The sequence below is a fragment of the Myiozetetes cayanensis genome, unplaced genomic scaffold (assembly GCF_022539395.1).
Source record: "Myiozetetes cayanensis isolate MyiCay16 unplaced genomic scaffold, myiCay2020 scf13, whole genome shotgun sequence".
In the NCBI taxonomy this organism is placed as follows: domain Eukaryota; kingdom Metazoa; phylum Chordata; class Aves; order Passeriformes; family Tyrannidae; genus Myiozetetes; species Myiozetetes cayanensis.
Genome location: NW_026086937.1, coordinates 12,978,798 through 13,001,540, shown reverse-complemented (window position 1 = coordinate 13,001,540; position 22,743 = coordinate 12,978,798). Strand labels below are relative to the sequence as shown.

General features: G+C 41.7%; 1 protein-coding gene across 12 annotated transcripts in view; it reads left to right on the top strand.

Annotated features, from left to right (window-relative positions):
* Positions 1–22,743, top strand: part of LPP (LIM domain containing preferred translocation partner in lipoma) — a 333,675-nt gene that overhangs the window by 274,594 nt on the left and 36,338 nt on the right. For all 12 annotated transcript variants that reach the window (XM_050308804.1, XM_050308807.1, XM_050308803.1 and 9 more), the window contains one exon: positions 1,793–1,962. In XM_050308804.1, coding sequence (XP_050164761.1) covers positions 1,793–1,962 — 170 coding nt within the window. The remainder of the gene's footprint in view (positions 1–1,792; positions 1,963–22,743) is intronic.

Genomic DNA, 22,743 nt, shown 5'->3' with positions numbered 1-22,743 from the left:
AATCAAAACACTAATAACAAATGCTAAAGAAAGTTAAGTTCACATACAGCATTATTAATTCCTTTTTGGGGACTTTCTGGATTCATCTGGTGACTTCTCTCTCCACATTGCTCAGGCTGGGAGCTGTTTGTGTCAGGAACTGTCTCTCCTGTATAAAGCCAACTACGGTTATGCCGTTGTAGCAAATCATAATGATCTGGGGTTTTTTCCAAGCTTTCCTAATATATCTCAAATGTGTATATATATCATCCTGCCACATCCTGAGGGATCCAAAAGTAGCTTACATGCTTTGTTCCCTGAATGTAGCTTACTGGAGTCTGGGATAGGCAGGAAAGATGATGTGAGTGCAGGGATATTGACAGTGCACTGCCTAAGGACAGCAGCCCTGCTCTTGGGATGACAAGATATGTCCAAGTCCTTTAAGAAAGTTGTGCAATATATGCTCGAAAAGCCCAATAAATGCAGACCGTGGTATGAGAGAGCATCATATTGTTTCTGGATTGTTAATTATCAGATACGTATTATTTGTGTATGCATTTATGAATAATTCTATATTGAACTTAGTCTGCCTTCCTGCTCATACCTTAGCTCTTGCTTCCCTTCCCCTCCTTCCCACCCTCAGTGACTGTACCACTCCACCCGTGGAGCCTTCAAGAAGTGCAGGGCCCCATGACTGGAGACACCACAGTTAGTCTGAAACTGGACAATACCATTTTGACTGGGGCAATGTCCCAGAACACATTTGCTCTATTAGCTTTGGTGGAGTTCTCCTGCATAGGGTGGCTGAGGTTGTCCTTAATACCTTTTCCAACACTGATCGTTGGGTAAGGACATCAGACCTACACGGGCTATGTCCATTTTCTAGAACTTGAATGACAGAGAAAAATGGCAAGGGTGTGTCTTCCACCCACCTCTTCCATCATCACTGCACCACAGTCTTTTATGGGAAAATGTCTTTCCCATGATCTAAGAAAATCTTTTCTTCACTTGAAATCTATCTGCCACATAACATTTTTAACAACAATCTGAACAAGGCAGGAAGCCTTTTGTATATGTGTGTGTGTGTGTCTGCAGATTTTTTGTTATGCGTTTCTGAGTGACATTAGGGACCTTTTTGAAAAACAGACAGAGCTCTTAAGGCTTGTATATACTTAAAAGTCTTTAGTAGCAGGTTCTGATAGACCTTTCTTGAAGGATGGTAAGAATAAAGTATCCACACATCAGTTTCTTTAGGAATAGTTTCTGTGCTTAAATAGACACAATATCTTAATCATTATTAATCTCTGAACAGAAAAAAAATTGGCTTCATTGAGAGAATTGGTTAAAGCTGTACAAGCAAATACTACTCTTTAAATGGTAGCAACTGTACTGCCACTAGGCAGCTTTTGTGAGGCATCCTACCACAAAATCTTTTAATGTGGAGGCCAAAGCTTTAGGCACAGGTTTATCACATCTAACTGATGAGCTGAGGATGACTATATAGCTGGGTTAGGTGATAGCTGGATGGTTTGTGTCTGAGGCTCAAACTCCTTATAGTGAAGCAGCAGCAAAACTGATATCACTGCAGTCTTGGGAGCCAGTTTCAGTCCTTTCTAGATCTTTTCATATGGGCCAGCACCAGAGTGCCTTACAGGGATGCTAGATCTTTGCCAGCAGTGGCACAAATTGCTCCTCTGTTGTCTGAGCTGCTGTGTCCCCCTTACACCTGTGCAGCACAGCTGTGTGGAAGAATCTTCTCTGCAGCTGAGTCCAGGAGCTTGCTTTGACTCACATCCTTTCCCTTTGCTGACAGGCTGCTGTGCCCGCTGTGGGAAGAATGTTGTTGGAGAAGGCACCGGTTGCACAGCCATGGACCAGGTCTTCCATGTGGAGTGTTTCACCTGCATGACGTGCAAGAGCAAGCTGAGGGGACAGCCTTTCTACGCAGTGGAGAAGAAAGCCTATTGTGAACCCTGCTATATTGTAAGTAGCTGTTCTTCTTTGTGCCCTGACTTTAATGCACAGACATGGGAAACATTGATTTCCTTCATTGCTGTAAAGTTGCCTTGCAGTTAAAATCTGATAATCTTGCGGCAGTACTGTGGGCACCTGGTTTTTCCATGGTCTTCAGAAGAACTCTGATGTTTTTCAACTTACTGGATGAATCTCTTTTCCTGGTCTGACCTGTCTCCAAAAAGAAGTGGGACAGGAAAAAACAATGGAGGGGAAATAGATGATTTTTGTCATTTTTCATTTCTGTAAGGAGCAGAATATGCAGTGATTTTTTAGCAGTAGTGTTGCCCTTAGTTTTCTATACTGGGAAACCTAATACCAAAAAGTTTACAGACTGTGGTGCCCACTAAGATTAAGGAGGTGGGATGCAAGAGAGCTGTGAAACTTCTAAAATAAAGGCCTTTGCGTTACCTGATGGAAGTTTTTCTACTGAACTGTCTTTGGATTAGATATCTTTTGAAGCTTACCTTACCCTAAAATTTGATTTCATGCCTCCAACAAGGTCTTAAAGAAAACAATTAACAGTTGTTCTGAGGAACTACATCTTGTAAGGGGCTCCTATAAGAGCTGCTGGGACCAATTGTGCAGGTGCAAATTAAAGAAACATCACATAATGTACCTCAGGCCTTACCTTGGTGTGACCTAAGCATCTAGTATATAAGGGTAATCCTTGTATCTTAGATTAAATCAAGAACCAAAACATTTCTGAAGCGTTGATAGGTCTTTCTCTAAACATCCAGTTCTATGTTCTTATAGACACCAGGCCTAAGACTCTTTCAGAATTGGATTTGCACTTCTGAAAGTAAAAATTGATGCTTTTCTTGATGTTTCTGGCATTCCAATAATAATTCAAGGAATAACACATATTTTTGAAAATGCCACCAATATCTCAGTGTTCTTCCTATTTCTACAGAGCCTTAGCAGTGGGACTATTACTGAAGTATTGAATATAAAAAGGGAGGATTCTGTCTTATTTACAATGGCAGTGATAGGTGGGCCTTGTTAATTTGTTTTTAAAAGCTAAATGATCTTTTGATGGAATATGTACCTTTTGAATCATTTCTATTTTTGTTTGCACTAAAATGATTGTACCATAAAAAATTTAAGGTTCATTTTGTGGAAAGTTTGACCATGTGCAAAGCACTGCAGACTTTAGAAAGGTGCATTCATAATATAATTGGAACAACTTTATGTAACTGGAATTAAACATTTCATTGACTTCAGGCTGGAATTGACTTCATCTGCTTGCAGATTGATACTTTCTTTTCCTCTTTTTTAAATCAAGCACGCATTCTTCACCACTCATCTGCTTTAGTTTGGGAAAACATCTGCATTAGCCACTGTAGTAATGGTTTAAGATTATTTAATCCCATTACTTATACACTTCATTAGCCTGAGTGAATTGTTGGCAAGGGTTCAGTAAACTTCCTACATTGGGAGATAAAAGGATAAAAAAGGAAAGGGAGAAGGATTCTGTTCCTCATTTTCTTTCAAATTTATCTTCTATCTATTTAAGGGATAAAGGAATGATAATTGCCTGGTTGCATCTGCGTTTGTACATTCTGTGATATGGCTTTGCAGCTCTGAGTACAGAGGAAAGAGTAAACGTTTAATAGCTTCCTTTTATATAACCAGAAGGGGCCTTTAAGTGTTTATCCATGCAGTCCACAAAAACCTGGTTATGGACTTAACCCAAAACACGTCTGGATCCATCTGCTGCTGCACATGCAGAGGAAAGGATGGCAGTGCTGACAGGGCTGTGTATGTGTAGCTGGACAGCTGGTACTGTGAGTGGGAAATGGGAAGCTGGAATCTGGCAATCTGAGGCAGTAAAGAAAAAAACAAAAAGCCAAGCATGCATTAAACTCTTAAATATGGAAGAAACAAATATTGGAAGCCTAAGTCTCAGTACCTTTCAGAAAGCTCAGGACTCAGCTGTGCTAAAAGCCAGATTCACAAGGGATCTAAGCACTTGCCATGCTACTGGCTTTGGGTCTGAGGAATTTGTGTCCTAGAGCCTGTGTCTTATTGATTTTTCAATGGAATGAGGTCTGCATTGGCTTCAGAAGGATAATGAATGCCTAAGTACACTGAAGTCTTGAGATAGGCTTGCAAATTCTTCTTGCAGATGAATTGGGGACCCTTAAATTGATGAGGCACAGTCTGAATGCTTTTGTCTTTAGATGCCTTTAGATGTGTGATGCAGTTATACTGAACTCAATGAGAGTTAATCTAGCCTGTGCTTAAGGATTCTTCTGAAGTGTGGCCTCACTTTTTTTTTTTTTTGAGCTTCAAGTCCTGTGATCAGAAAACAGCTTGGATACTAGGAACCCTAGGTCTGTAGGAAGTCAATTGGACTGAAATGCCTAGACTCAGATACCTCTGGATCTGAATTCACATGAAAGGTGCAACCTGTGTGACTAGCCCAAGACTACACAGTTAATTCATGGCAGTGGCCAACTAAAAAAATAGGGTTTTCAGCTGGCATAAGTCTGAGTAATTCAATGAAACTTGTTTACTGGTCTACCTAATTCACACTGATTTCTAGCACACAACCCCATTTTCCCAAGTCCAAGACTCTTGACCTCTGATGCAAACCACGGAGGCTTCATTTATTTAATGAAAATAAACTATAGTACTTGCCTAGTTGTGATATATAAATTCTTGAAGTCTTTGATTGTTTTTTAATAATTCACTTGTGTGACTTTGTGGCCTTATGCACTCAAAAACTATGCACAAAAATAAAAATAAATGTTTTTCAGCAATTAGAATTGGCTAATCTTCTCAGTTTGTTATGTGACTCTTCTTAATTGTGGTGCAGTGAAGCCATAATTAAGATTACTGTGAAGAGCTGTATTTAATTACTGGTTAGTCAATACCAAGCCTAAATAGCCCGCAGAAGGGGTTTTCTTTGTTTTTGTTTCTGGTTTTATTTATCAGTGACCCAGTTAAGATGAAATTCCCCAAAAGTCTGAAATAACATCTAAGGAGATCAATCACCTGTTTGAAAATAAATATTTTTCCTAATGGGAATTTGAGTACCAAAGTTAATTTCTTTCACAAAACACGCCCCCCTCCCTCACAAAAAAAGCCCATCACTGTCATTTCCTGTTACATCGTACGATTGCAGCAAGTTCTGTTGCCAGTGTGTTTGCTGGTTTTGCTCTGCATCCAAGGATTCTTTCATTATTGATGTTATTTCTAAAAGAGTACCAGTCTTCTCCATTAAGACACTTCTGCTGAACTGAAAGCAACTGTAAAAACTAAAGTGTTAATAGGAGACAGATGTTTCATAGTCATTACGACAGTCAAGTAACATCTGAAATATCATGATAGGGTTTCCAGTGTAACCAGTGCACTGCTGTGCACGTGCTGAATGCTGTGTCTGCAGTATGTTATCGGTGTATTTTTTTCCCTCCCTTACAGGGCAAATTTCTGACAAAAGAACATCTGGTTTGCTTCCTTTTAAGTAGTGGAAGAGATTTTAGCACTGGACTCAGAGCAAGGAAAAGGTTAAGGGTAGTGTCATTGGAATTGTTGTTATAAAAGACTGAAAAGCAAGATGTTAGAGCAGTGCCAGCTGTCCGCTTTCCAAATACTGTGTTATCGTAAGGACTGAACACAAGGTTAACCAGACACACCAGTCTGGTGAGAGAAATGCTGCTGTTTTGTGAATGGGATGTTCTTTGATGTCCAGATAACTTTCTCCAGGACATGGAAATTTTCCTCCATCCCCTCTCCTGGCAGTCTGGTGCTTGGCAGTTGGAGATACAAACTCTGAGGCTGAGAAGATCTGAGCTCCTGCAGTTAACACAGGACACAGCGAGATCTTGCAGATGCTCCTGGCCTCTGAGGGTTTCTTCTGTTTGCCTCCAAGTCAATGTGACCCATCTGAGGGAAGGACCATGGTGTGATTGGGAAGGATACAGGAAAGCAGAAATAGCCTGGGTCAGCTGAAAGAGTTCAGAGAAGTAGTGGGTTAGAAATGATGAGCGATTGAAGGAGAAGAAAGAAACTCTCATGTCTGTCTAGCTAGAGTGGGGGAAAATAGGGGGTGTGCTCTGCAGTGCCCTATGGAGACACAGGGATTGAGATTTCCTGTTTCTGCTGTGCGCTGGGAGATATTGATGACATGACCTTAAACCCATCCCCAAAGATCACTTAGGATTTTGCAGGTGAAATTCATCTTTCCATAGTACTAAAGCTGTGAAAGAGCTTGAAGGAGGAAAAATTGTGCGTGGAAGTTGTGCCCTGATTATTGCTTTTCCCCAGCTTTAAAGTCAGGACCATAGTGATCCCCTGGTTTTTTTCTTTTCCCCCCAAATACTTGTTTTGTGAGGAGAAAACAGTATATCTTTGAGGTTTTTCTCTCTTACAAGTGTCTAACTTCCTGACCTGTCAGTGTCTGTAGTTCAGTAGGAGAAGATAGTTCAGAATAGAACACAAGAGAAATGCTGATATTTTAAGAAAAGGTACAACCAGAGCCACTAGTGCCATTGAGCATCCTGGGAAAGCTTGAATTTGCTAATCATTTTGAAATGTCAGTGTTAACTCAATTTGTGGTTATTGAAGTCTCTGGTAAGACTGCTATCGGCTTCAGCGTGACTGGTATTGTAAACCTCACCCTGTGTGTGCACATGAGTGTGTTTGGTTGAAGGCTGTGCAAGAGCAGCTTCCTCCAGCACATACGGTCTAAAGTGTAAGGTTGATCCCTGCGGTAAAACTACATCTATTTTTAAAAATAATTCTGCAATTTGTAAGCAGGGATTACAGCACTAATTTAGCAACTATGTAACAATTTAAATTGGACCAAAAAAGAGAAACTATAATTTAAAGATTTTTTTTTTTATGATACAAGTTTTCTTCTTTTTAAAGTAAAAAGCCTTTTATTCTTGTTTTTGTCAAGCAACGTATTGAATTTGAGAGTAATTTATGGAAAGTGCTGCCAGCATGGTATTGCGAGTGCTCCACAATTTGAATTTAAACTGCTCAATGGGATCATTAAGACTATTATGCCTGCTTTCCAAAGAGTTTGAATTCAAAATGACAACTGGAACAAAAATATAAAATAAACTAAAGAGAAGTCACGCACTCTTTACGTGGTGGAATTTTTTTGCCCTGGAAATATTTCGTTGAGATCAATGCTTCTCTTCAATCCTCTCCTAGAAAAAAGCTGGTGTTGCTAGTTTTAGTACGGTGCTCCTGTGTGAGTCATCAGCAGCAGGGAGCTGAACCTCTGACCCGTGGATCGAAAAGCATTAAGTCTTAGCTCCTGTAGCAGAGAGATGCAGCTGGGCTGTGCCAGGCAGCAGCAGGCTCCTGCCCTGGGTATTTCTTACCCACAACAGAAGTGGTCCGTGGGCATAGCAGACAAAAAAAAAAAAAAAACAGATACAGAGTTTTTGTTTGCTTACAGGCGTGTTTTATTCCTGTTGATTATTAACTTTGATAATTTTGACAGCCTAGGCCCAGTTGGTAATTTGTTTGGAAAAACATTGTGGCGAGGGAAGACTGTTACTTCTGGTAAACTGATCACTTGTAAAAGTGAAAAATTATTAAATCCCTTAAGAGTAATGGCCCTTTCTATTGATAGCACCCAGCAACAGTTGATACAAAAGATACAGATGGGTGGTGGAGGACTGGTGGCCATATGCTCAATGCTACTGCTTGGAGTGGTAAATGGTCTTATGCAATCAGGACATGGATAGAGGAGGATGGGATACTCTTGCATAAGCTGCACCTTGAGCTTCCAGGAGTCCAACTCTAGGAGGTACAAAAATGTGTGTATGAGAGAAAATGTCAACGAAGCAGCTTCTGTCAGAACTGGAACAGCTGAACTTAGCTGACCCTCTGGAAGCCTGCATCTGTGGTTAAAGTGGCCTACCAGCTGCTATAGGAGATGGGACATACCTCTTACTTTGTTATGAGATGGGGGAAAAGGTTCCTTTGCAGGGATGAGTGGGGGAGTCACCAGTGATCAATAACCTCCTTTCTAAACTGGATTTACAAAGAAAGTAGAGAAAGTGTACCATGAGATGATGAGGTAATTCTATATAGGAATTCCTCTGTGGAGACCCAGAGGCTAATATTAAAGAAGACAGGGCCAATTCATCTTGCTGTCCAACAAGGACAGAGGACAAGAAGTCTGCAAACCAAGCCTGTAAGAGGGAAAATTCATAGTGCTCTTGGAAGACAATGAGAATGAGCCCTGCCAAGAATTGCATTGGGCTCGCCTTGGCGATGGATTCTCTGAGGCCAATATACCTTGGTATAATTGACTTTCCAGAAAGCTGGCTAGAGTGTTGCTTTAGAGGAAGACCAGCTATGGATTGTGGAGGTAGAGAAACTCGATGCTACCAGTGTTGGTAGTGTTATGAGGGGGATATTTTTGGAAAAGTTACCATAGGCTGGACAGCATTTTAATAGATAATTTTGTTTTGGAAGATCAGGCATGAAGCACTGGTGAACTAGTTCAGTGATGCCTTGATGGTGAGAAGTTTTGCTAGGGATGAATCACTTCCCGCTCCTTTTCATAGGCCATAGTTAAAAACGTGTCCTTATTAGGTGAATGCTCCCCCTCCACATCTGGGCTTGCTTGAGACCTTTGTGATGGCTTGCTAGAATGCAGGAATCCTGATCTTTCTTCCTGCATATGCTGACCCCCATAACAACTTGAATTGTTTTCTTGTCTCTGCCTTGTGCTTTTATAATTAGAAGCATTTTTCATATTTTGATTATATGAACTAAGCATTGATTTGACATATATAATCTAGAAAACTATGCCATGCGAAATTTTGTGGAGGGAGTTCTTAGTGACCGAAAAGATGATTCTGTGAAGAACCAGCTGCTGCCATTCAGTAAATTTCCTGCCTTGCGGGGTGAATTCTACTGACCAACTGTATATTCTTTGGAAGAAAATAGTCTCTCTTTCTGCAGGACTAATGGGATTTTGTGGCTTCCGGCTATGCATCCGCTTATGGATCATACTACAGTTGAAAGGATGGTGAAGCCATTCAGCAATGACTTTTAGCTGTGTTGAGCCTTCCCTGTAGAAGGTATCCCAACACTCTTCTGCCTTTGCAACTTAGAAGAAACAGCTTATAAGGAAAGAATAAAGTCTTACTCACCAGCATCTTTGTAGAGGCAGGAAAATTTTCCTCATTTACAGTCAGCTGTAGATGGGTATTAGATGACAAGTCACATCCAGTGTTTACAGCATTCATCTCTTTTCTTTCAATTGTATTTTACCACCTCTTCAGTAAACTTGCTGCTTTCACCCTTTGCTACCCAAGTAGCATCTAGAGATCCCACTTTAATAAACTCTCATTGTGGTGTGTCAGTGAATGACAGTGTCTGCCTCCAAAGACCTTCTTGGTCTAGGGAAAAGGCATTGCCTCCATATTGCAGATGGAGATCTGACCCTAAGAAAATTAAATGCAGTTTGTTTACAGCATGGATCTCCGTTGTTGGAAGCCTTCAAGGACAGGTGGGGCAAACCTCTTTTAAAAACAATTAAAATCTAGGCAAGGGCAGACCCAGGAGTGTTTTCTAACCTTGCTTGTTCCAGTTCTGAACTTGAGTTACCTATCCAGGACCACAAACACATCCTGCACTCAACAGCTCAGGTTTTCCACATACAAATTTTCTATGTAGTTTCTACAAATTTTCTAGTTGCAGTTCAGCCTGAAAGATCTTCAAGTGAGTGAGCTACTTTTCTTCCCCTCTTCTAACCACTGCTGTTTTGAGCCTGGACATGAATATGAATAAGCAGCTGAAAGCAGAGTGAGGGCTCTTGGAAAACCCAAGAGGGTGGGAGATACCATGACAGTATTCCTTTCTGTGAAGTCCTACTGCTTGCTTGTAACCCTGCGTAGTTATTTGTCAATTCAAACTGCTGAAGACAATTATTTTGGAAAGGCTGTGATTTATTTGAAATTGGGCCTATAATTTAGGTGTGTGTTTCCATCAGAACTGTGTGTTATGGAGCTCTGTCCTTTCTAAGGCAGTGATGTCAAAGTGTTGCAATGTCCAGACATAAAAAAAAGGAGAACTCACTGAAGTAAATAAACAGCTTTTTTCACCACTGCTCCTGTGCAGAGCTGCTGTTAAAGCATAGGCCTTGCAACTAGGCTGCAGTATCTGTGGGTAACAGAGCTGAATCTATCATGGAATGGGCGTGTTTGGATTTAGCAGGTATGGTTTCCCCTTAACAGCATTGCAGAGAACAAAGTCTTCTCTCTCTCTCGGTTCCATTTGCCCTCTTCCTTCAGTCCAGACAGCAATTTGCAAGCCTGCGTGCCAGAGAGGCTAGCAGCCTCTTGCAGTGTGCCACTTGAGCCGTCTCCTTGGTGAAGCCACACTCCAAAGAATTTGCTCTGGCAAAAGCTCACTCTTGTGGGTTGATCCTCCCTCTAGTGTCTTGCCGCTGTTCTTCACTCCAGGACATGGTTTGCCTGCGTGCGGTGTTTGTTTGCAGTGGAGGAAACTGTTTAACTTGCCATCACACACACACAAACCCAAATGGCCTTGGGAGTTTTATGGTTAGAAAAAAAGAAAAAAATCATGCCATTGTAGGGAAAGCACAACAAATGGGAACGATGACAGGAGGCAAAGTTTATTGATTCTAAGAGTATAGAGAGTGCTTGGTACTCACGTAGGGACAAAGCAAATTGTAAGACTGTTGCTTCTTCTCATCTGCATTGATTACAAAGCTGTGGGGCCAAGCACAATATTGAAAGAAGAGGTAAATCATCCACTGGGGTATTTTGGGCAGAAGGAAAAACAGATTATAGCTCAACTCTGGTGCTGTAGCATTTGCTGGGGACAAGAGATTATTGTGCACTGGTAGGTAGCCGCCTTCACGGGACCAGAGAGCACATTGGTTAATGTGGCTGGCGAGACCTGCAGTGCCTCCCATCTTTTCAAACTGCTCTGAAAATCTAAAAAATAATGGTTATTGTGCACAAAACCTAAAAGTTGCTATTGATCAAATCTGGATATTTTCCCTTGTTTGTGAAAGGAAATATAGCAAGAGGGGTAAAAAATAGCAGTGTTGAAATGTAAATTAATGCTCAGATGTTATCAGGGATTGAGATTTTAAGTATGAATATTCCATTAACTCCTGACAAGGTAGTTTTTTTGTTTAAGGTTGTGTTTGAACCAATACACCATCTTGGCATTCCACCAACAAAGGTATCTGTGTAAATGCAATCTGTGTTCAAGCCAGACAACACTTTAAAAATTTATTTAATATTTCCTACAGCAAACCATCTGTGAGTGGTCATATTTTAGGAAGCAAACGAACATCGTAGCAACATTCACCACTCTCTTTTAGTAACTTCTAGACTTTTTAAATTAAATGTGCTGCCAAATATTTATGTTCTGTTGTGAAAAGAAAAATATTTGTTTGACATGCTGATCTCCCTGGCAATTTGCAGTCAGTTGCTCCTCTTAGGAGCTGTGGTTTTGTTGTGGGTACTGCAAGGCAAAAGAAGGGTGTGGGAATCCCTGAAGCTGCCTTTTGGGCTGACTTGGGGCTTTGCAGGGACTGAGAGAGGTTGAGCCCTGGGTCCTCACAAGGAGGATGTGGTGTGTGACAGGGGTGGGCTGGGGGCAGGTTTTGCTCAGTGCTGACATTGGTGGGTTGGAGGGTGGTGGAACAGGTGGCTATCACAGCACTCCTGCCAACATTCAAAAGGCTCAAGAATTCCCAGAAAAGCCAAACCCCTTTGCAGGATGCCTTCCAGTGCATCTGCCACAGACACTGCAGCCATCACCAAGGCAACCAAGTTGCCAGAATTTAACGGCAGCAAAACAGAAGGAAGAATTAGTGATGGCCTAAATCATGGCTGATAAATGCCCTGATGGAGCTGAGCTCTGCTCTGAGTCATATATATGTCCTGCTTTTAGTAATAATTTTCACAAAAGTCTTTTATTTTATCCTGTTCCATAGTTTTATGGCTGGCCTAAATTTGATCATTCTAAAGTAGTGAAATGCCTTTGTTCAAGGGCTCAGAAATTGGTGTAATCCTCTTACAGGTAGCAATAAACAACTAAAATGTCTGAAACTGTCCTGAAATAGTTAATTCCATTTTGGAAAGGCTGAAATGTTCTGAAGAGTCCCTGGTGGCACAGCACCAATTTTTGCTCAGTACTCATTTGGAATGGTCCATGTAATGTGGCTGTACTTACCACATGGGGACTATTGAAACCAGCAGAAGTCCAGGTGAGTCGTCAGCCCATAACCTGTCTGCATGCATCTGTCACCTATAGTATCAATGCCAGACTCAGAATGTGCATATTCTTATATGCTGGAAAGAGGGCCTTGCAATACAGAGCAGGGAGAGAAAGCAATTCTGATTTGCTCTATTACCTCTGACAGTTTTACTTTCACTGTGGCATGGCAATAAGATTAAAGTTTTATAGCAATATCACCTCCATCCAGAGAAAAAAAAAAGAAAAAATTCTCCTCTCTAGTACTTAGATTTCAAACTCCTTTATAGAGCCTCTGCATCTGTTAATAAAATCTTTAATTCATTTTGAACATTTTATTGTTACTTCGGATAAAAGTTTAATCAGATAGAATTATTGCCCTTCTAATATTCCCTTAACCTTTGCATTTTAGACTTAGACTATATCAGTTAAATTTTAAAATCACTCTTTTATAGACTTGAATGCCCCCATCTCTGTTTTAGAGGGTAGTTTTGCACAGGAATGCCTGAGTCTGTCTTGAGGTCATGTGAAAACTTAAAAGGCTCTAATGTAAGCACTGCTTGCTTTCTGCTGAAGTGTCTTGCATGCCCTATTAATTACTTTAATGGTGACATGCTGGTTTAAGGGAGTTCTTTATTAATGCCACTAAATCTTTTTTTATTGTTGTTTAAACACTTTTGCTTTCCTTTATGTAGATGTATTTAATCCTTTCTGTCTTTAAAATAAATGAGCGCATAACTCCACATGAGGTGTTCGACACTTCCATTTTGCTTTCTCAGGAGAGTGTAGGGGAGTCCTTTGTTCCCTTGTCTGTACTGTCCACATCCCAGCAGACGTGGGTATCTGTACTGTCTGTAATCATGTGTTAGGTTGTTGTGGTGGAAGTAATCTTTGAAATCTGGTATCTGTCTTTACAGAAATAATATGCAGTGAAGTTGCTCTTACTCTTCCAGGGTGTTGAGATTTTAGAGGTCAGTTTGGATTTTTTTGTTAAAAAGTGCAGCACTCTCAGTTCACGAGAGGATTTGCTTTTGTTTGACCCCTTTCCCAGTGAGGAGGACACACTGATTTGCTCTCCTCAGTCTGAACTAAGCAATACTATTCTAGTAGTTCATTCCAACATTAAAGATGTATAGCATTCACTATATGGGAGAGTCTATAGAGCAGCCCTTTTACTGAAATAGCTAGCTGGTAAAGCATTGGCATCCATGCCTGCAGTTGGATTTTAGTCTAACAGATTTCTATTTTTTAAGGTGGTATCTTTTACAAAATATCTATTCTTGATTCACATTATCTGCAGTTTTTCTTGGTCTGGGGAGTAGAAGCAACGTATGAGAGAGAAATTATCTTCAGGTCCTGGAGAAACATTTTCAAAAGCACTTAAATGACTGAGGAATTTGCTGCCTTTGGTTTGCTAACCCACTCTTAACAATGAGACTTAAACTCTTACTACTGAGTAATCTTATTCTTTAGTCACTTTATAAAGTGTTACGTCTCCAGTAACTATTGGTGATTTCATCATGGAACTCTCCTACATTTGAGATCTGTAAATAAACTTCACTGGCCTTAGAGGAAATCAGAATGGATTATTGAAAAACTGGGAGGAGTAATGAATAGTGACTAGATTTTTCCTTGGTGAGGGGACAGTAGTTTAGGGGTTGGGGTTGTTCTTTGTTTTCTGTCAGCAAAGTATAAAAACTTTGTAAAGTATGCGTAACATGAAAAATAGAGTATGTGTAACAGAGTATGTTGTGCTGTGGAGTCTCTCTTGACCTCTTCTCTCCCAAATGACTTCTGACTCCTAAAAACACCTGTGCTCGGCTGGGTAATAGAGTTTCTGTGCAGCCTTCCATGGCTAATATATACCTGTATGTACACACAGACTTGCACTGGAAGAATCTGAAAGCCTGAATTCAGTCTGAAGTGATTTGTCATTTGCCTGGGAAAGGTATTTGTTCCTCTTGCAGACTTTTCCCTCAGGTCCGAATCAGTCTGCAGTTACCAGTAGCACACTTTGCTGTTGAGTGGGTAGAGCCTTTTGCTCACAATTGCTGTTTTAATTTTGGGAGCAGGCAGTATATTTATGTACTTACACAGTACTAAAGGGTACCTTTTGCATTTTCGAATTTTGCTAAATGGTACCCTTTGCATTTTAGAATAAGTAGCTAATTAAATGGCAAGGCTGAGTGCTGTTTGAGCCATGGGTGTAGGATCACCCTAGCTTAGACAAACTAGATCCTGTAAATCAAATTAGTCCAAGGTATGGGGCTGGTCCCACTGATCCCAATTTGCATGTTTTCTTTTATATTAATAGGAGCTGCATCAGATTTCTGGTGCCCAAGACAGTGTGGCTAATGAAAGTGTAAGACACATAGACCCCATCTCATAGTGATCCTCTTAAGTGTGTGAGGAACCTAGACTGGCTTGATTAAAAGAGTTTTCAATTTCTGGTTTTTAAAGTAGAAGTAAAGAAGTGGAAATTCCCTAAATTGAACTGAAATGCTCAAAACATGTTTTTCCCCCCTCTAAGCTTGTGTTTGCTTCCCTTTTCCCTTGTGGATACCTTGTTTATTTTTTAAATAAATAATCATATTTTAAAGCAGTGTAAATAAATTGCAAAGTGTGCTCCAATGGGGTGGATAAATATATTCCATCTGCTGGGGAGTGATTATTAAATAATTCACCAGTGGCAAACCCAGGAGTGGTTATCCATTTTCCTCTCATTCATGGGTAATTTTTTCTACATCCCATAGGAGCTCATTATGTTTTCTTTGTACATAATGTTTAATAATTTTTAAAATCTGGCACCAATCCCTCCATCTACAGATTCTTCAATTTTCCAAAATATTTGTGCATGTTGTATGCATGTATTGGCAGAGGAAGATGTTTGTTTCCTTTATTCTTTGGGGTTTTTTGTCATATTGAGAGAAGGTGAGCATTGATGTATGAAGTGAAGCAAATTTTCTTGTATGCAATGAAGTTTTCTCCTGTATGGGTGGTGGATGGGCCACATCCGTTCTCTCACCCATATGTGGGAATTAATGTGGCTTCAGGGCTGTGGCAACAGTATGGAGCTCATACTTCAACATTTATAAACAAAGAAATAGGAAGCAAGGAGTGGGGTGTGCATTTGAAGAGCACTGTCTTCTTTTTCTCAGTGTTAGGAAGAATTTAGTTGTCTTCTAAGTGAGCAAGAGTGAGCCCAATGAGCCTGGTCTGTGTATAAGCAGCAAGCAATTGCCTGATGAAAACTGGAACTGTATCCTGTGAGTGGAAAAATTGCCACAGATGTGTGGATTGGTGGGCTTAGAATCTGACCTTAAGAGAAGAGCTCAGCTCCTCCTGGTTGCTAACAGACCCAAAGGGCTTTGTGGGCTTTGAGCAAGCAGGGAGGGCAGCTGGGAGGAGGACTGGCTGGAGCTGGCACATAGCAGGAGGCTGCACACAGTCAGGAGCTGGCACCCCAGTGCTGGATCCCATTTCTTCAATGTTCCCATGACTGCATATGCATAACAGGACAGGAGGTGAGGGACCGCCATCCCATCCTGCAGCTGCCCATGCCCAAGGTCCCATGGTCAGAGTTGGGCTCCACCCCAGGCTGGAGGCAGATGTTTGCAGTTAGAGGACAATCACTACCTTGGTGCTAAAATGTGTAATTAACCACAGGAAATTATTTTCTCAGCTGATGAAGACAGGAAGGTAAAAGTGTCTCTTAATGCTTTCACAGTTCTTCTAGGGAGTTGAGGGAATCTGGCTGCCCTCATAGAGGCCAACAGCAATCCTATTCCCAAGCAGGTAATGATCTCTGCTGTTTTCTTACAGATGTCCAGAGGTCCATGCTGTCAGCCTCACTGAGAGGCAGGGAGCTGTTTCATTTCTCTCTCCCTCTTTTTCACATTCCCTGTAGGCATGTGCAGACTCTGGGTTTCAGAGGCAGCTGGGCTCTGTACTGAGCAGCAGCAAACAGCGTTTCACTGGGACAAAGAGCAGACCCCAACAATTTGGTTTTGGCTATAATTTCTGCATGATTCATGACCTGGAAAGTCTTCCTTTTGTTACTTTGCTAATCCCTTTTCCTAACTGGGAAACGGGTTTTGAGGGGGTGGGAGGGAGGTAGTCTGAGTGTAAATTAGCAGAACCTTGAATATTTTGCTTGCTTGAGAAGAAAGGCTCTTCTTTCCCTTGCACTTCCCAGGCTGATATTCTGATATTTCCATCATAGAAAGTGTTATTCTGGCTATAGCATTGACTATGACTGGTTTCTCTGCAAAATATGGGATTTACTGCTCTAAATCTAGGACTGAAGGGCTGCTGCTAATGAGGCTGGTGCTGACTCTGGGCTCCCTTCCCCATCTCATTTCCTGCTCCAAATGATTGGTCATTTTCACTCCTACAAATGGTGCTCCAGGATGGAAGCGCACAGGGGAGCTAATATCCAGGTGAAAGAACAGTGTTGAGTGATCAGATTGAATATAAAGTCCTACATTAAATGGACAGCATGTTCAGCGCTGTGTGCACTATGGACCTTGCAGACCAAGGGCTAGAGGATCAGCTGAGGTGTGCTGGTCAACATACCATCTGCAGGAAAAGCTGTGTGAACTCAGGATTTGTGGAGCTGCTCTAATTTAAACCTCAAGAAACTTGTGTGAAGGAACAAAAACACCAGCTAAGGACTAAAATGGTGTTTGATGGTTGTGAGCCTCAAGCACGTTCAGTGTGAGAGAACTAGTTGGGTCAGATGACAGGGTAAGTCCAAGGGCTCAGCTGGGAAGATGGATGGAGCTTTTCCACACCCTGTACAAGGTGTGTATAGGATAATCCAAACACCACTTCATGCTGCTGTTTCTGTAATGGCACTGCTGGCAGGCCCTCTGCCTAAATGCTCGGAGCTCCCACCGCAGGACACGCGCTCTTCGTGCTGACACAAAGCCTGTCTGCTGGGCCCTAATGCGGTGTAACACGTATTACAGCGTGCCATTAAGAAAACTGTAGTTGCCAAATGTTTCTGTTTTTACATAAAGCTATTCCACCGAGGTTGTTATCTGATTTTTCTGTGGTACTGAGAAAAGCGGTTGAGTCAGGCAAGAGACCTTGTGGGTGGAATACATTATGTCCAAAAATCAATCATAAGGTAAGGTAGGAATAGAATTGAGTTTATTTACAGTCCGTTGACTTTTATAGTTAGCACCGTTTATTAGAGGAGATGAAGAAGAAGAAGAAAATTAAGCAGAGGGAAGGAAAATGTTTCTTTGTGATATTTTTGTGCCTGGCAATGAAAAGAGATGTGTGTACGAGCTGACAATTTATCTTCTGCCCTGAAGAGAAATGACTTGTTCTCAAATGGGCATGAAATGAAATAGTGCAGAACACGATAGGAACTTTTCTGAGTAAATGGGTCAATTTCCTGTCATTCTCTTGATAATTGTATGTAGAGCACACTATGCTCCAAACATTGGCAAATGTGATTTTTTTTTCTCCTGTTATTTTACTCCTCTTGTAAATGGGTGGAAAACATATTCCAGTGCTGGCACTATTATAATCAGCTTTTGCCAGTGGCTAATAGCAGTCCATTTTCGGTGAATGCTTATTACCTCCAAGCAGTCCAAGACACTACATAATAACCCAGTACTGTGTAGACTGGTACCGCTAGGAATGAGATGTAGTTATAGGGACTGTATTGCAAATGCCCAATCACAGCAGGAAATTTGCTTGTCCCTTTATCTTTTCTTTTCTAATTGCAAAATAAGTCCTGGTGCTCTAGCTGGAGAAGGAGCCTTGTTTGCCTTCTGAAAATTTCTAGTATGGTCAAGGGCTTTCTGCCTAGCCATCCTTTAGCAGGCTGATGCATTTTCCTCCACTAACAGGAGACCTCTCTGTTACTGAGGGGATATGGATTCAAGTCAAACTCACTGAGGACTGAACTGGTAATTTTACTTCAGCTGTTAATTAAAAATAACAGACTTGCTGTAACAGGTGTTCAGTGGGTGATGATTGGGAGGATCTCTGTGGCAGATTGGGTAAACCAGTTAACCAGTACAGGTTAACGCAGTGACACAGCTTCATGAGTGTCTTTGAACCTCAGTCTTTGGAAAAGGGGGAAAATGTTATAGAGTTGGCTCCAAGGTGCTGGATTCTAGCTGTGGAAATATATGGATATATCCCAAATACTTGATTTCAATAACTTTTCTCCCTCTTAACTCCAAGCTTAGCAAGATGTAGACTTCTCCAGACTGTATAATCATGCATAGTATTATGCATGACAAAAGCATAGCTCCTTGTTGGAGGTTATAGGAAGGATGAAAACACAATCCCAGCCTAATGAGGACTGCATCAGGATGGGGCAACACAGCCCTGTGAGACCTAAATCCCACCTCTGCATCTCCAGTGACTTAGGGACAAAGTTGCACAAGATGGATTTCAGCTGAAGATCATTGACAATTTGTTTTCATCCCAGTTATCGCCCAAAATGAAAATCTTTAATCACAGGGTTTGAAAGATGGAATCTTAAAGCTTTGAATGGGAACTCCAAGAACAGATTTTTCTTTTTTTTTTCTTTTCTCCCCACTACTGAAAAGCTGATTCTCAAAAGTGTGGCAGGCTTGGACATTTCCCATGCAATTTTTCGTTTAGGAAGGGAACTCACAGGCACTCCTGAAGCTTTAAACAGCATTTTTTCTTACCAGTGTGACTAGACCTCTTCTGACACAAGACCCCCATGGTCAGTGTCACCTTCATTCTGTGTATGGTGGACAGGTTTCATGCCATTACAAAATAGATTGGGTCACAACTTAAAAAAGGCCATTGAAAGTTTTTCAATCTCAAATTTAATTTTTGTTGTTTTTTTGGGTTTTTTTTTCCACTAGAATAGGAAAATGGTTGCTTCTTGTAGGTGTCTGTAAGAACAGACAGGTCTGTTTCTTTTATGTATACTGTTGATGCAAATGGACTGGAAATAAGGATACACAGAACAGGTCTTCAATAACTTCTGAATCTGCTGTCAGGAGACTGATTCATGTAGCAAATCCCTTCCATGAATCAGCACTTACTAAAGTGTGCATTCAACTGCTGGATGGAGTTGGCCCCACTTGGCTTATGTGTAAGGCTCCAGACTCCTCACAAGTCATGAGAAACTGGAAGTGATCTCTGACCTCCGTCAGCAGGGCGCATGGAGAAATGTGTGTTGTTTATTCCACCTGTCTTTGGAAACATGCAGCCCTGAAGGACTGATTCAGAAGACAGTTATGCTCAGTAATTCTGGAATAGCTCAGCTGCCTGGGATAGGATCGGCCCACTGTAAAAGCCACTGGGGGAATTGGGTCAGAATTCAGTCGTGCTGCTGCTTTGACCAGAGGATAAGTTCTGGTGACTCTTACTTGGAGCAAAATAGGAAAAGATCAAGGGCAGAATTAGTCATTTTCCCCATGTTACATAACAATATTTTAGCAAACATTCTTCTCCCTGAATGTTTAAATGCGTTGCTTGAATAATTACTGAAGACAATGAGGTAATAATTTGTTCCTTATGTGCTGGAGAAAAGGCATTTATTCTGGTTTTACTTTTGCAAAATGTATTAAACTACTTAGTGTTTACTGATGCTTACACACAGGGAGTGTGGGGTGTTGTTTTGTTTTTTTACTGCTGTTTCTTTAAGGGAGCACATTTTTGCCTGATTTAGAGACAAGGGGATTTCTGTTAAATGGGCTTGATGCTTGTCATGGAATTCATTCCAGATAACTTCATCTAGATACAAGCCACATGGTTGGGCTGACGTGCATGTGTCTTGGGAGTAATGGTGGAGACTCATTGGTACCTCTTAGGGAAGAATATTTTAACCAGCCCTACCTACAACTCTCTTGCCATCACCTCAGTACTGGTGTCACCTTTGCTCGGTGTATTTAAGGCAAGCCACATCTGAGTACCTAGAAAGTAGGTTTTCCTCCACCTATAGCTCCTGCGTGGCCTGGTTGTTTAGTCATGCTCTAATTCACTCTTGTTCAGAACTGACTCCACCAGAAAAGGCAGTTCTGACCATTTTCTTTGGCATGGTCAGAAAAAGAAATGCAATATGCTTAGATTATTTTATGACACGTAAGTGGTTAGGACATGGGCCTTGCAGATGAGTGGAAACCAGGTTCTGAAGCTGCCTTAACTGGAGGCAAAACTATGCCAAGACTGCCCTTTCTGAGATGTAGGGGAGATGTGAGAGAAAAGGCTGCTCAGGAAGAGGTCTTGTTGCAACTCCAGCTGAAGTCAGCACACAGAAAATACCCTGGGATCTGCAGGGCCAGAGAAGGGCAGGGAGGAATGTGAGTGTGTCTTTGACAGAGTGTTCATTGGGAAGATGTGGGTCAGGACTATGCCTGTCTTCCCACCACAGGCTCCCAACATGCTCCAGCTCCCCTCTAGGAAAAACACAGGGCTGATACTACTGACTAAAAAAGGAGATGGAAAAGGGTCTTAATCCATGGGAGGTGTGTGGTGGTCACCATGGCAATGCTGGTGGGATGAGCTGTACAGGCTACAATGCTACCTGTGGGCGAAAGGTGTGGGTTAGGGAGACGTGGTATGATTTCTTTGGCTGGCTGGCAGGAGGGGTGCTTGTTGTCAGAAATGGATTTTGCTGGGCTTGAAACTTGGATTAAAAAAAATAATCTATATTAGCTCCAGACAGAGATGCGTCCTGGAATCTTGGAAACTGTTTCACTGCTGTCTTTGGGAGGAAATTTTGGCTTTCTAAGTTACAACATGACTGATATGTTCTATTTGGTTTTTTGAGAATTTTTTAATACTCCCATGACTCAAATCCATTTGAATTTTTCCCTTTCAAACCATGTGTTTGTAAGCTCTGACTAACTTAGCGTTGCACTGGATATTCTGGCACTGGTCAGTGGAGGATGGAGGAGTGTTTTTCCACTGCTGCCACAGCAGTCTTCAGCTCAGTGTTGTAAAGCACAACTTTTAGCACAATCCACCACACTCAGTTAGACTGACACTTCCCAGGAGGCGCAGGCATGGGGATTATGACACACCAAGACCAGCATTGCTGAATAGATGCACTGCAAAGAGAAGCACAGTTCTTACCTCTTATTGTGGCATTTTTCTGGCCTAACATGTGCCACCTCTTCCACTGCCTGAGTTTTGCTGCTTTTATTTGCTTAAGTAGGATCTGCCCTTTAGTGACATAATTGTGGGGCAGTTGTCTTCACCCACCCTAAGGCCCTTTGCACAGTCCCACTGTTCACTGACCTCAGATATAAGATATTTTCCCAGTCTTCTGCCCTTGCATTGCAGAGTGCAGATGGTTGGTGTCAGCATCTCTTGCTTTCTTTTGGGTGAGCACAGGTAAATATTTGCTGGGCCAGAGTTGAGACAGGCAGAGGAACTGATGCTATTACTCTAAGGTCAAGCTGTTTGCTGGAGAGAGAGGACATTAACCCTCAAGGCATGTTCTTAGAACACACTGCAGATACAGCTCTGCAAACAAGATATACAAGGGCATGTCCCATTTGTGAGTTGCCACCAGTCCTGAATCTCCAGCCAGCATTGAACAATCACCACATAAATGGTTGTGTGAGTGCCTGGTGGTGAAAAATGGAGACACCTCTGTGACTTTGTTGAAAACTGCATGTCTTCCCTTCCTGTCATCTGCACCAGCTCCCCAAGGGCTCTGAGAACTGAGTCTGAAAACTCATTTGCCCCCTTATGTGCTATTCAGGCAATTGGGAAGGCCTGGCAAGGCTCTCCAGGACATCCTCCCCATGTGAGGAATATCACCACCACCAGCATGCCACTACAGCACTAGTGCCTGATGGGAACACAGACAACACATCTCCTGATGCCTGGGAAAGGGTGAGAGTCCACCTTGCTTTCTGGGAGCTGTGTTGCCTGCAGGGCTAAAAGGGGTAAAAACTTATTTTTGGTTGCTGCTATCAACTGGCCTGGCTCTGATGCACTTGTGTAAGTGGGCAACATTTTCACATCTGTGCTGTTTGCTTTAGTATGTCAAACAGCTGATGTTTTTGCAAGGTTTCTCTAGCTCCTCCCTCCCTCCCTTCCCTTTTCTTCTTTCTCTATAAAATAATACTGCTATAATCCAGTTTGACTCAGCAGGATCCCTTTCATGCTGGCTAATCCCCATATATAGGCATCAGTTCAGGGAGGTGCACCAGAATGCTGCAATATTTTCCCTAACATTTTGTTTAACCAGGATGACATTATTCAGACAAATTAATTCCTCCAAGACGTAAACTTGTTCTGACTGAGTGCTGCAGCAGCCTCCCTGAGAGCAACAAACCATGATCTGACATCTTAACAGCTCTCTACACAGTCAGGGGGAGTCTTACATAAAAGATCTTCAGCTGTGCATATCTGCAAGGTGCAGCTGCCCCTTTCTACAATAGATTTCTTTTCCAGAAGGTTTTGGTGGAAAAAATACTGTTTCTTAGGAAGTGAATGGGATCTAAACCACAAGTCATTTTGGAAAATATCCTGGCATATGAAGGCATAGGGTAGAGACTACCCTATCCTCTGAAATCCTTG